Source organism: Colossoma macropomum, unplaced genomic scaffold (genome assembly GCF_904425465.1).
Source record: "Colossoma macropomum unplaced genomic scaffold, Colossoma_macropomum, whole genome shotgun sequence".
Classification (NCBI taxonomy): Eukaryota; Metazoa; Chordata; class Actinopteri; order Characiformes; family Serrasalmidae; genus Colossoma; species Colossoma macropomum.
The window spans coordinates 24,446,632-24,460,359 of NW_023494786.1; the positions used below are offsets into that span (position 1 = coordinate 24,446,632).

A 13,728-nucleotide genomic window follows, 5' to 3' on the forward strand; every position below is an offset into this window, starting at 1 on the left:
TACACACCCAAGTTCAATCTTTATACAGTCGTCACTGCATTTGAGGTGCAGTCTGAAGATCCCAATTTGTTTGTGTTATATAAAGAAATATGACAAGTATAACAAACTATAATACCTGGGATGAAATGATTTCTGGGCATACTGATGCCCATCATTTTCAGCATATATTATCAATGCAGCCATTAAAACCTGTCACTGATATCACGATGCCTTCCACCCAATCACAGCTGGGATAGGCTCCAGCACCCCGCCGCGACCCAGAAGGATAAGCGGTTTAGATGATGTGTGTGTGTGTGTGTGTGTGTGATATCACGATAGAAAATTCATACTGCCTTATCCCTACTTACACACACACAGACACACAGAAGGTGAGTGAAAGCAGATTCGCAGTACAGCTTCCTGTTTCAATCCAAATGGCAAGCACTTAACTGTGGTTAAAGAGAGCAGTCCGAGGCACGGGGCTGGCAGGCTCTTGCTGATGCCTAGTCTCATTTGGCTAAGTGTTAAAGCTGAGAAGGTGATGGAGAACATCCCTGCGGTCCTGCAGGAATCTAATTTCCAACTAGATTTTCTCTATTTATAGAGCTAAAGCAGCATCTGATGGAATGAAGCATTTGAGACTTTGAATGCTCATTCAAACCGTTTCCTTTCATCAGAGATTAAAAAATAAATGAGAGCAGTACTGTTTGCTTTTCTATTCACTGTCAAGGGCTGCACAATACAGACCAAATACCATACTGTGATTAAACTGGGACATATTGTGACTGCCACATGCCTTGCTCTCGACATTCATGCGTCCACATCTTAAGGCTTATTATTCAGTATCTACATGGAAAACAATACAAATGGCTGAGTTACAGGACTGAGGAACAGAAGTCTGTGTTGAGATACTAAAACACTTTGGTGGCAGTCATGTGATAGACAGACATGATAGGACATGTAGCATAATTAAAGATTACTTGAATAATTTTGGGCATGTTTACTGGATCATGCGAATGCTTTGATTCACCAAAGCACTCAAGAAAAATCATTAACACTTGAGGTTGGTCAAAATTAGGTTGGTCAAAGTTACTGGCATTAGATGTTTAGATTTAACTGATATTTTAAACTGATATCTGATGATTCATATATTTTAGAAGAGCGCAGTGTTTAGGTAACGCTGGTTTACTATGCTAAAATGTCCTTGTTTTTACTAATTTTACTGTATTTTTAAACCTACAGAAAAAAATGTTATATTTATCCATAATGCTGATCCAGGTGTATTTGCTCCCAATTCCTATATTTTATAAATGCTTACACATTGACATCACCATTAGCATTGGCAGATAAATACAAGAAAAATACTGATTATTTACATCAGCTCTGTCAGAATGCTTATAGCCCACAAAAATAACTTTGAAAAAGTATTTTGACAGAAGACTGACCAGAATTGACAATTTTTTTCTCCAAACACATAACTGTCAATTGGCTAATTTATTATCTTTGTTTTGGCCTTAAAAATTCAGGATCGGTATACCCATAGAGGACTCATTTGCATATACTGCTATATCAGTATTGCACATTAAAGGCTGATATCAAAGGCCAAAATTACAATAATGATTAATAAGCCAGCTATTGTTCAGCCCTGTGACAATCCAGGAAAGTAAGGAAGCTTCAGCAAGTGCATTCTGAATCACTAGACTGCTGGCCATGCTGCGGACTGCTAATGCCAGTAGTTATGCTGGAGCACTGCTGTGGGTTGGGGAAAGGGGTCAGCCAGCCATCTGTGCCTTAAAGCTATGGGAAACACAAAAGGACCGGGCCACACACACACACACGCCGGTCCCACTGGGAGGCCACATCTGCCCCAGCTATGACCACAGATACCCAGGCACCTCCTCACCTTATAACTCCCTCGCTCCATCTCCCACTGGACCTGACCATCAGCCCACCCTCTGCTGGGGATGCTGCGAGTGTGTGTGTGTTTGTTTTTGTACATTGTCAGCATAAATATGTCCTGAATTTGTAGGACAACCAGAAAAAAAAACAGACCTAACCTACAAAATAACAGGCAACAAAATGGTCCTGACTTAATAGGGTCCTTTTTTTTTGCAAAAGTTACATGTTTTGTTTGTTTAAAACTGAAAGCGTTAACACATTTTTCTGGTTAGGGTTAAGCTTAATTCTTATCACATAGAGATACATACATGTAAATATCTATATGTAAGTGCTTATAATTATTCTTTTCCTATACCATTTGATGTCAGCTGTCACAATGAGAAGAGAGATCAAGAGAAAGGGTCCAAAATTACTTGGAATAAAACGTAACATTTAACTGAAGGACAGCTTTCACACAGCCACATAACACCTATATAAGCCTTACAGGACAACTGACACAAATCTACATCAACATTTATAAATGCTTATCCCAACTAGGGTTAGTTGTTATAATGTTTGTTGAGGTGAAATGACATAAAATATTTTGCATCAAAAGTTCAGGGAACTTTTTAAAAGTGTTTTTAATAAATAACCATGTTGTCAAATAATTTTACAATATTAAACAGAAGTTTCTTTAGATCCTCAGAAAAAATGCAAAACTGACGAAACGACACACATATTTTATCCCCTTGATGCAATGTCAGCACTTATCAGTGCTTTAAAACCTTTTAAGCCTAAAGATTTTCAATGTGTGCTTTTAATAGGGATATCAAAGTGAACATTATTAACATCACTCATTTCTTAAAACTTTCAAAATTAATGCTGTTAAGTTGACCCTTTGAACCATCTACAGTAGTGCAGGCTGATGCCCAGCTGCATGTGCGTTGTCAGTTGCTTTGATAGAATCTGGGATTGTGGCCCTCTCATACACATTCAGCTTTTAAATGGTTTTAAAAGCAATACTTTTGGCAGACTACACTTGACAGTGCTCATAAATCAACAAGCAGCAAATTAACAAAAGCATCAGCAAAATGGAAAGCTACAGAGCCTGCACCAAGACAAAACAAAGGCAAACGCAGCCTGACACTAGTTGAAATAAGCCTTTATAAATGTTTATGTAGGTTTATGGCAGTTGTTGTGAAAGGCATCATGTAGTCTTACCAATGCTGCCCTTCGGTAGAGTTACCTAATAAAATCTACTAAAATCGATGCAAGTTAACTTTTTTAAGTTGTTTTTTTTGCTACTCCTAAAAGTTACAGAATTAAAGACACATGCTTTTCGTATGGCACCCAGTGTCAGGATGTGTGGACATAATACATGTCCACACGTCCTGACATTGTACAAAAACATACCAATGAGTGTGTGTCTGAGTGCGCTGGGCGAGTGTGTGTGGAGGTGGAAACATGATCTGATCGTGCCGCCTCTCAGCCCAGGCAGAGAAAACAGTATGGCCTCATGCATACATCTGTCTCTCGCTATCCTGCCAGCTTTTACATACACAAAAGCCAGGTGGTGCAGGCAGAGCAGCAGATAAGGCCAATCACGAGGCATAAAAAAAAAACTCTGGGGCACTGATTCAGCCCCTCTCCTTCTCTCGTTCTATCTGTGCGACAGTTCATGAGAGGCTAAAAGCCCGCTCTCCCTCCACTGATGCTGAGAGCCTTGCAAAATTAATAGGAGTAATGAGGTCCCCAGTGGAGGCAGCTGAGTCAATCTTTAAAGGCAAGGCCTCTTTTTAGATCCCTTGCTCTTTCCCCTCCTCTGCTCTTGCGCTCTCTCGCACCCCTTCTCCTTCTGTCGCGCGGTCTAGGTAGAGGCCTCTCTGAATCCTCAGCCCTTCTTGCGACCCTCTGCTTTCACGCCATCTCTAGTCCATCCCATACCCTCTCCTCTCCTTCAAAAGCCTCTTGATAGGAATCTCTGCTTCTTAAGAGGGGGGAAAAAGGTGAGAACAAGCAGGGGTGTAGGGGAAAGCAGCATTTTTTCAACGTTCATTAAAGCTCCGGCTCAGAGATAGACCCTTAACTCCATCCTGTTCCTCTGCGCTCCAACTCCACCAGCCTGCCAATCTCCCCCTATATAACGAGGACTATCAATACAATACAAAGCAGAATGAACACGACACCTCTCCTCGAAACCTGTCAGCATGTTCCCTTTTCTATATTGCTTTTCTGGAACCTACACAGGAGGTTTCTGAGAAATAACAAAGGCTCCACTTAAATTGATGCTAGCAGAATAAAGAATCTGCCTTTGATGTAATTTTCCTAGGCTAGAAAAGCTACTGCATAATAAAAATAACCAGAACCAATTCCAAAATAAGCTCGTTCCAGTAAGAGAAAGTTTTTAACATGGGCACTCTTTGAGGGATAAGGTCAAGGAAGGATGTATTTTCTAATTTCACTGTATATTTTAACAAAAATGTGGCCGAAACAATGTAATTTGTTGCTTTGAAAAAGAAAAGCGACGTGTATAGTACGGTGTCCATTAAAAGTCTGGGGAATTTTTAATGTGTCTTTAATGAATAATCATGATTTGTTTGTCACTTTTCAATAGCTTTAAATTATTAGATCTTTAGATTCTTGCAAAAATTGCAAAACTGATAAAAGCTCTACTTTGGGAATAATGCCCACATATTTTTTCCCTTGCTCCAATGTCAGCACTCATCAGTGCCTCAAACTTTCATGTTTTTGAACCACCTTGAGGCCACAATTTGTGCTTTTAACAGGGCTGTCAGAGTTACTGTTACGCATTTTTCTATTTTGACCTTTCAAGCCATCTGTAATGTTCCAGGCTGAAGCCCAGTTGCAATGATGTGATTGCAGCCCTCTCATTCAAACACAGTTTTTAAATGGCTTTGAAAGCAAAACCTTTGGAACACTATGCTGGTCAGTGCTTTTGGGAGCCCTAAAAATAAATTAATGAGCAGCCAATTAACTAAAGCAACAGCACAGTGAAAAACTCCACACTAACAAAAATCCAGGAGCAGCATGAATGAAACAGAGAGTGAGATGAGTTGGAACCAATGACTACATACATGATGTACAGTCATATGCAAAATTTGGACATACCTGGTCAAATTGTATGTTTGTGAATTTTCTAAGTGAAAATAAGTAAAAACATCTCTACAGGGAACAAGCTTAAATTTTGTTTCCGCAAATTTTAGTGCACAGGCTACATTTTTTTTAGTTTTTTATGTTAAAAAGAAAATAAACTGGATGCATCTGATGAAAATTGGAACGGGTGTTCACTCTATGGAAATCACTTGATTTTCACGTTCAGTTTCAGGTGAATCCTGCGTTTAGATGATGTAAATAATGTTACTGAAAGTAATAAAGCTCCTCCTATGAAGCTTATTTAGGCTAATCAAATAGCTATAACAAAACACTTTTTTTAAAGGAATTTTTTAATTCATGGTCAGATTTAAGCAAATAGGACAAATGGTATTCATCACAATTAACAACACAAAGTAATGCAATTAATCGTGATTAATTCATTTAACTGTCTGACACCCCTAACTTTATCCAATAACTTGGAACAGAAAAGCAAATTATTATTTAGGCAAAACTTGCTCTTGATACCCAGGAAGACACTTCAATGAGCATGAAGCTGAGTGCTACAAAATATACCTAAAGTATAAGTCAACAGCTATGTCATAGTTAGCTTTTCATATATATATTTTTTTTACTTAATTAAAAATTATAGTGAGAATCTCTTTATATAAGAAGACGTGTCCCTGATCAGATCAAAAAAATCTGATTTTGCAGTCAGATTAGAAGTTCTTCCATGACATTGCCAGTACCCACATCTATGGCACCCACAATTCTCACTAGTCCAACTGTTTAAGGGTGAACTTTGTGCAGCTTTAGCTTCATCCTCTGCTTTTCCGCCTCCTCCAGAAACCCCCTCCACCCTCCTCCCCAAACACACCAACACCGCCCTCCTCAGCAGCCCCTGTAAATGGAGCAGCAGTCGATAGATGTGATTAAAACATCCTGCTCTGGGGCCTGCCAGCCACACTAACAGAGGAGAGCATAGAGTGACAAGGTCAGCCAAATGTCAGAGTGTGTGTGTGTGTGTGTGTGTGTGTGAGAGAGTGTGATGGTGTCTCAGTGTGATATATGGTGGTAAGAGAGGAAGGGTGGAGTCAAAGGGTATTTGCTGGCATGGTAAACAGCAGGTTTAGCAGGTGAGTAAGATAATGTACAAGTGTATGTGTTTATGTGCTGAGGAGGTTTGCTGCTAGGCGAGCGTCCAGGCGGCGGGTCGATGCAAGGCAGGAAGCGGACGGCCACAGCGCTTGCGCTGCAGTTCCTGTTCTCCACGGGGTATCGCTTTCTCAGTGCGGCTGCTCAGGACCGCAGAGCCAACACCCAGCTCCAAACACACGTACACACGCACAGCAGCGGTAAAGAAATGCTTCAGAGTGATCTAAAAGTGGCAACTGAATGGCATTATGATGTCACATTATAACCAATTATATTTTGTTTTTCATTTTTTGACCATTTCAAATTACAAGCTGCCCTTCACATTGAGTGAAAAAGACCAACAATGACTTTGTAAAGTGCTTCTTATAAGCGATGTTCCATGTGATTTTACAATTGCTTCATTTGTTCGAAACAGAAAGGAAGCTTCTGAAGGGTTAGGCTTATTTCTTATTACCCATAGGTACTTACATATCATCATTGTCCTTTTAAAACATCTCACCTATATAAAAAAAAATCTACATAATTTGCAGCAGTGTTTTTACATTGTGTGAACATTTCATGATGAATGGACTAATAGAAATGGTCCAAAATGACCTCAAATTACTTCAAAGACAATCTCTTTACATTCACTTACAATGAAAATTCAGCATGTTTTTCCTATTTTGGGGATACAAGATAACATTACAATCAGCTGCAATAATATTCAACAATATCAATAATGTCTATATTCCACTACTGTGAAAACAGCTTCAGTCATATTTGTGTATGTACTGTAATTGAACAAATATTTCTGAGTTGTACCAAAATAAGCAAATCAAATTATACTGTGGTGAAATTTGATTCATTTCATCTTTCCCTACAGAATCATAGCTAATACTGCCATAAATGTGCCATGGCAGATGTTATACGCTGTCATGAGTTACATGGCATATTATGCCCAGTAATATAACAGTGTGATGCCACCATTAAAGTTAATTAATGGTAACATGACACTGTCATTAATGCTAGCTACAGTAAACAGCAAAATTTAGCTATATCAAACACTATGGCACATGTCATAGGAATTACAGGTAAGAGTAACACAACACAGTTATATTACGGAACAAAATAAACTCGTGTCAGTGTATGACATCTGCCATGATGCGGTAATGTCAGTGGTATGACGCAAGGGATCAAGTAAATTGTTAATAAATCGTAATATAATTGAATCAGAGTCTAATTAAACTGAATCATGGTAGGGTCAGATGTTTACACCTTTAATGTATAGAAACATACACAACCTGCAATGTATCCTACACCATCAAAACAATGATGACCAAAAATCAACGCATAGCCCAAACATATTACAGAAACCAGAAATTCTAATCTTCCTTTCAAACAAAAAACAGTACAGTAAAAGGAATGCGGTGTCAATCTCTCAGCACTTCTGCTTGCTAGGGCTACTGCAGGGAAGTAAAAAGAACTGTAAGAATACATTTGTTACAGCCATAATGACCCTCTCCTGCTCACGTCAGCAGGCCAATCAGTCAGCCAGTAGATGCAGCATGGCAGAGGGCAGGATTTGGAGAGAGAGAGAGAGAGCAGGAGTGAGCTCAGCTCCAGGAAACCCAGCAGAGAGAGCAGCTGGAGCTTTTCGCAGGAAAGCAGCAGGGCCCCCAGAGCCACGGAAAAGCCACGTGAGTGGCCAATAGGTGCTGTCACTCAGCAGGAGCAGCCAATTACCAGCCAAAAACAGGCCAACCATGAGACTGCTTTATAATACTTCCTGAGACTGAAGATATCAGTATAAGCAATTTTCTAGGACACAACCCAAAGCATTAACTAGTCTGCAGTAGATGCTAGTACAGTTTTAAAGACACAGGGACCACAGTGGTTTCCCTGTCCTGGCCTCGGCCTCTCTGGTGCTCTCCATCATGTCTCTGATTCACCCTAAATGGATCTCAACTCTTTGATTCCTTAGTCTTAACAGTTTATGTTCATTTCAATGCAGAGCTTGTTGGACCCACGCAGTGCATGCCATGTGTGGCACAGCAAAATCTGTCTCATTGTGCAGCAAAAAGGTTCAACAGATTTCTACTTCACACAAATTAACCTGGATGACGCACTGCACTAAGCCAATCAGGCAAGAATAGACTTGTCTCTGTCACAAATGTTGAACGTTAAACTTTCTTTGAAGGCAGAGAGGGGCAACAATAGCTATCTTTCCCACTACAGTCATATGGAAATGTTTCAATAGCCCTAGACAAGTGGCACATTTTGCAAAATTTCCATGTGAAAATAAGTTCACATATCGCTGTTGTCATAACAAAACCTTGTATCCCCAAAATGATAACTTTACAGGAGAAGAAAAAAACCTACTTTACTTTTTAATGTAAGTCAATGGAACCAGACTTTTTTCCAAGTCATTTTGGGTCATTTTGTTTAGTTTACTGATCATGAAATTTACACACAATATAAAGGGCAACAGGTATTTTCAAATTATGTCAAAACTGAAAAACGTCAAAAATGGAGATACAAGGTTTTCATCCAACAACAGCGTGACAACAGGGAACTAGTGGGTACAGGAGCAGGGGACATCTCTGATGAGCTCAAACTCACCTGTTTATGGGGTCCTCTAAGGATGTGAGCTCTTGCCCCCTCACATGCTGTCCTCATAGCCTCCAGAGACGGCGTCCCCAACAGATCAGTGATCAAATCCAACTGTAATAGACAGAGAGAGAGAGAGAGAGAGAGAGAGAGAGAGAGAGAGAGAGAGATTGTGAATTAAGAGAGAATAAAACAGATGCACAGCAATACTGTTTTGAAATGGACCATGAAATTATCTAGGCATAAATAAGCTGGAGCAACATCACAATCCAGTTAGACAAAATCTTTACTGAAATTTGAGCCCTTATCCCTTAAATCCATACCTCAGGTCACCAGTGATCTTTGACCTCACACCCCTACCCCACACTGAATCTACATTAATTTTTGATGTGACAAATTACCAAAAAAAAAATTAATTAAAAGTTGTAAAATGTAAAATTTGACGAGACCCTTAGGTTAAGGGGGATGTCAAAGTCTGTGAATCCGCCTGCACAAGCTGTGTCGAAGAAGGTGAAACAGATATCACAAGCTTGATTACTCAGCAGTTCCACCTAAAGTCCAGCAAGTTCACTTAAAGTCTTGATCCTTCAGCAGCACATGCTTGACACATCCGTCTGCGGAGGGAGACAACAGCCAAAATCATCTATTCTAGGACAGGGGTGGCCAGTCTTATCCATAAAGGGCCAGTGTGGCTACAGGCTTTTGTTCCAACAAAGCAGGAACACATCTGATCAGCTATTTGAAGACTGAGATCCCCTTGATTAAACAAGTAGAGTCAAGTGTGCTTTAGCATGGAATGAAAACTCACAGCCACATCAGCCCTGTTCTGGAATATTGCATTAAGGTAAAAAAAGCTTATTGTATGAGTTTTTATCCAGTATTATGTCCATTCAGATGCATTCTACAACTTCACAGCCTTTAGTTCAAACCCACTGACCTCTCTCTCTTTTATTCATTAGCACACTTGCGCAATATTCCTGAAGAATGCAGCAACAGGCCACAGTCTGACCTGTCACTGGCCAGTGTTTCAGTTCATATAGAAGTAAGAGATTACTGAAACAGATGCATGTTTTTTTTCTCTGAAAATAGAATTACAGCACAACAACTATGCAGGAAGTAACATGATGAATAATGACTGACCTTTCGTCCAGTGCAAATTAGCATGCACAACTTAAAATCAATCAAAAATGTATTTTGCTTCTGCACCATCATATATTCAGTAATCAAAAATCAAAAGACGCTTTAGAAGTGAAAGAAAAAGTAACTGAATTTTGATTAAAGATTACTGGGTTATATTATATGATGAACCGTGCTTGATATGACCAGGCACATAAACTAACAAGGTAAATAAGGTCAATTCTGATTTCAAGCTGACTTTAAAGTTGAGGTCAAGTGGCCCACATCTGATTTACTGCCCAAATCTGCCCTAGCTGTCCTCTGTCCTTCCTTAAGGTTAAAAAGATTCCTTTCACATGATATTGAACTTAAACAAGTGCAAACTGCTCCTTTAAACTTGAAAGACAAACAGCCAAAACTAAAACAATCATGCTGGACAACGTTTACAGAAAACACTAAAAATGGTGAATTTCTAATAAAACAGAGAAAAGAAGCTTAGTTTATTTCATTTACCTACAGTCAAGAGGAATGTTAGGCCACAACCTCAGAGCCAAAACAGCGATATATACTGGATAAAAAGATTTGATCTGTGCGAGGCGCATTTTTTGCTGTTTGATTTTTCTCATTAGTAAGTTCCGTGTTTACTTTTTTACACAGCCTGTGTTTGTCTTGCTCATTATCCAGAATAAAAGACGTGAAGCATAACCATATAAACAGGCATTTTGATGATGTTGCCATTAAGGGTCCGTTCCTGCATGCGCAAAAGTTATGATGAAGACTGAATAGGACTGATGTAAAAGTAGCACTCTGATCTGACTGTTCAGATAGAGGTCGAATATTGGATTTACATCAATTTCTTTACTTCACTGTCACATATGAAAGTGGCCCAAATCGAAATCTCTCTAAAGACTCAGATTCATTGTTTTTACTGTTCACACTGCCACACAAAAAAACAAATTTGTGTCACATATGAAGAAAAATATTGCATTTGGGCCACTTTCATCTACAGTGTGAATGCAGCCTAAGACTTTGGGCATGTACACACTGAAGGGGTCAAATAATGCTAATTTTAACTTTTTATTTTGTTTTTTCCCCCATAAATGTGATACAGACCTGTTTTTGAAAGAGTCTGATTTTTTCAAATCAGAGTTGAACCACTTTCATCTGAGGTCCTAGACTGGATATATATTTGATGCATGGCCATGTAACATCATTAATAGCAGATGAATCGGAATTTGTGTTTCTGCCATCACACTTCACAGCTCATATCACTGTGGTCAGTGTGTTAAAAAGGCTTTGACTTGATAAAGTGTGCGGTGAAGGTGCGTTCACACCACTGCTAGACCCTGTTGACACTTGGTATTAACATACATCGCAAGTGATCTGATCACAGGAGGACAGTGAGACATACAGCCGTTTACTGGCATTTCTAGGTGTCTCAAATGTGTATCCAGTGACTGGAGGAAGGGTAGCACCCACGTTTGCACTTACTAGATCAGTCTCTTGCTGCGTTTGTTGTCAGACAAAAATGTACAGTGAGCCCGTGTTCATGCAAATGAAAGAGCTTTGACTTGTTGAGACCACATGACCTGCTAACATTCATGTAAACAAGTCTCATAAAGTCCTTTATAAGACTCTTGTTACTTAATGGCTTAATGGTGGAGGAGCTGAAAAATGAAGCTACGCAGCTGCTTTTGTCTGATTAAGGTGGTCCTTCAACAAACTACAAATGTTATGTGATCATATGCGTCTCTGACCGCTTCTGAAGGTGGTCACAGTCATAGGATCGCAATGTGTCTCCAAGATGTACCCCAATCACACCTGCACACACTGTCCACTTATAATAGGACCACTTAAGATGCATGTTAATGCCAAGTGTGAACGGGGCCTAAGATAGGAGCCACTGTCCAAGTCAGGATTGATCAGACCTGAGCACACTCAAAAAAGTGATGCACTGAATTTACTTCAAGTATGTACATTATTTCCACATGAATCAAATATACCAACACAATAATTGTCATAAAGTAAACTAAAAGACTAATATGATTTCCTGCATATAATGCACAAGCAAAATAAAATAAAGTAAATGTAATGTATCACTTCTTTAAATATGAAAATTTAAGCAGCAATTGAGCAGTAAAGCTTATGATCCATTATACAGCCTTTATATGAATAAACATAGGTTACCTGTTGGATGGGACTCTGGGCCTGGAAAAGGATGCGTCGGCCCAGCAGCTCGGCGAAGATGCAGCCCACAGACCAGATGTCGATGGCGTTGGAGTAATGGCGGCTGCCCATCAGGATCTCGGGGGCACGGTAGTACTGCGTAACCACCTCCTGGGTCATGTGACGCGACTCGTCAGGCTCCTCCACCCGAGCAAGGCCAAAGTCGCAGATCTGAAGTGAGAAATTATCATTATACAAGGTGCTATATAATCCACAGATAGCCAAGATGAGGTGAGCAACACTTTTATTAGGACTGATCAGAATAATCAGAAAGGAATGCAGTGTAAAAGTCTAGGGTTAGGCCACCCTTCACCTATTTAACTTCCAGTTAAAACTTCAAATACAAACCATTTAAATACAAGCCACAAGTAGTCAAGCTCAGTGACAACTTTTAAGAAGCATCTAAAAACGTATCTCATTAACTTAGCATTTAATTAAAACTCTACATCTTGTGGTATTTGTCTTCTAATTTGATCTTTTTCAAATAAATACTAATGATTTCTTGTATAACTATGTTTTATCACCTGTAAAGCACTTTGAGTTGCCACGGGCATTAAAAGTGGTATATAAATAAAAAATATTATTATTATTATTATTAGTAGTAGTAGTAGTAGTAGTATTAGTATCATTATTATACGCACCTAACAGTAGGTGCACAAAAGTGAAGAGTGCACAAACTAAATCCTGAAAGATTTGATATTATAAGTAGAGAGTAATTGAGTCATTTTCTGCTAAAACATGTTTCCAGCAAAAAATAAATAACTTGTACTTAATGGCAATTTTAACTGAAAATGAAATAAATAAAAAGGGTGTTTTGACTTTTGCACAGAACTGTGTATGATGCATTGTTAATGATGATTTCTGACTGAGGCTTACTCATCATAAACTACACCAACACTACACATCAGATTCTCTCTTCGCTCACATATAGGCATAAAAATCACCTGTGCTCTGTTGCATCACTTACTAAGGCAACAACTGTGTGTTGGAAGCTTCTTGAAAATGGGTTTACATGGCCGAGCGCCTGACCTCATAAAAGCTCTTCTGACTGAATGGGGATAAATTCCCACAGATCCACTCCAAATTCTTGTGGAAAGTCTTCCCAGAAGAGGCTTATACAGCAGAAAAGGTGGCCAACGCCATATTAATGCTCATGGTTTTGGAATGGGATGTCCAACAAGCTCTTACAAGTGTGATGGTCAGGTGTCCAAATATGTTTGGCTACACAGTGTAAATAGTACACTTCTGGAAATGTGGCTTCTGCCTGGTCTCTAAACAAGCTATGTCATTTATAAGACATATTTGAGTGTAAGACATTCCTTTAGCACAGAGTGCCAGTACTCAAGATGCATGGGCTTATAAAGCTAATGTAAATTTAAGTACCTATTTGGACAATATGGCACTACACACAGCACATATAAAAGCCCTTCACTGAGTTGACAAGCAGTATCTTTTTCTTCTCAGTCCTTTTCCTTGACTGGCTAAATATAAATTAGTGGACAGAATGACAGGAAGTGAGCAAGAAGAGGGGGGTGATGGGGGAATTTAATGTAGCGCAGTGCTTGGCTCCCCATTATTCACAAAGAGCAGCTTTCCATCGCAGCCAACTGCTCCGAGGCCCATCACACGAAACAGGCCCCATAGACTGGGAGAGAAGGAGGGAGGAGGGGAGAGAGA

The 13,728-nt window shown here is 39.5% G+C and overlaps 1 protein-coding gene across 1 annotated transcript in view; it reads right to left on the reverse strand.

The window, feature by feature from the left end:
• nlk2 (nemo-like kinase, type 2) overlaps positions 1 to 13,728 on the reverse strand; it is a 100,216-nt gene that overhangs the window by 17,724 nt on the left and 68,764 nt on the right. Inside the window, exons 6-7 of the mRNA XM_036564650.1 lie at positions 12,013 to 12,222; positions 8,722 to 8,823 (exon numbers count right to left, since the gene is read on the reverse strand). Of these exons, the coding sequence (XP_036420543.1) occupies positions 8,722 to 8,823; positions 12,013 to 12,222 (312 nt within the window). The remainder of the gene's footprint in view (positions 1 to 8,721; positions 8,824 to 12,012; positions 12,223 to 13,728) is intronic.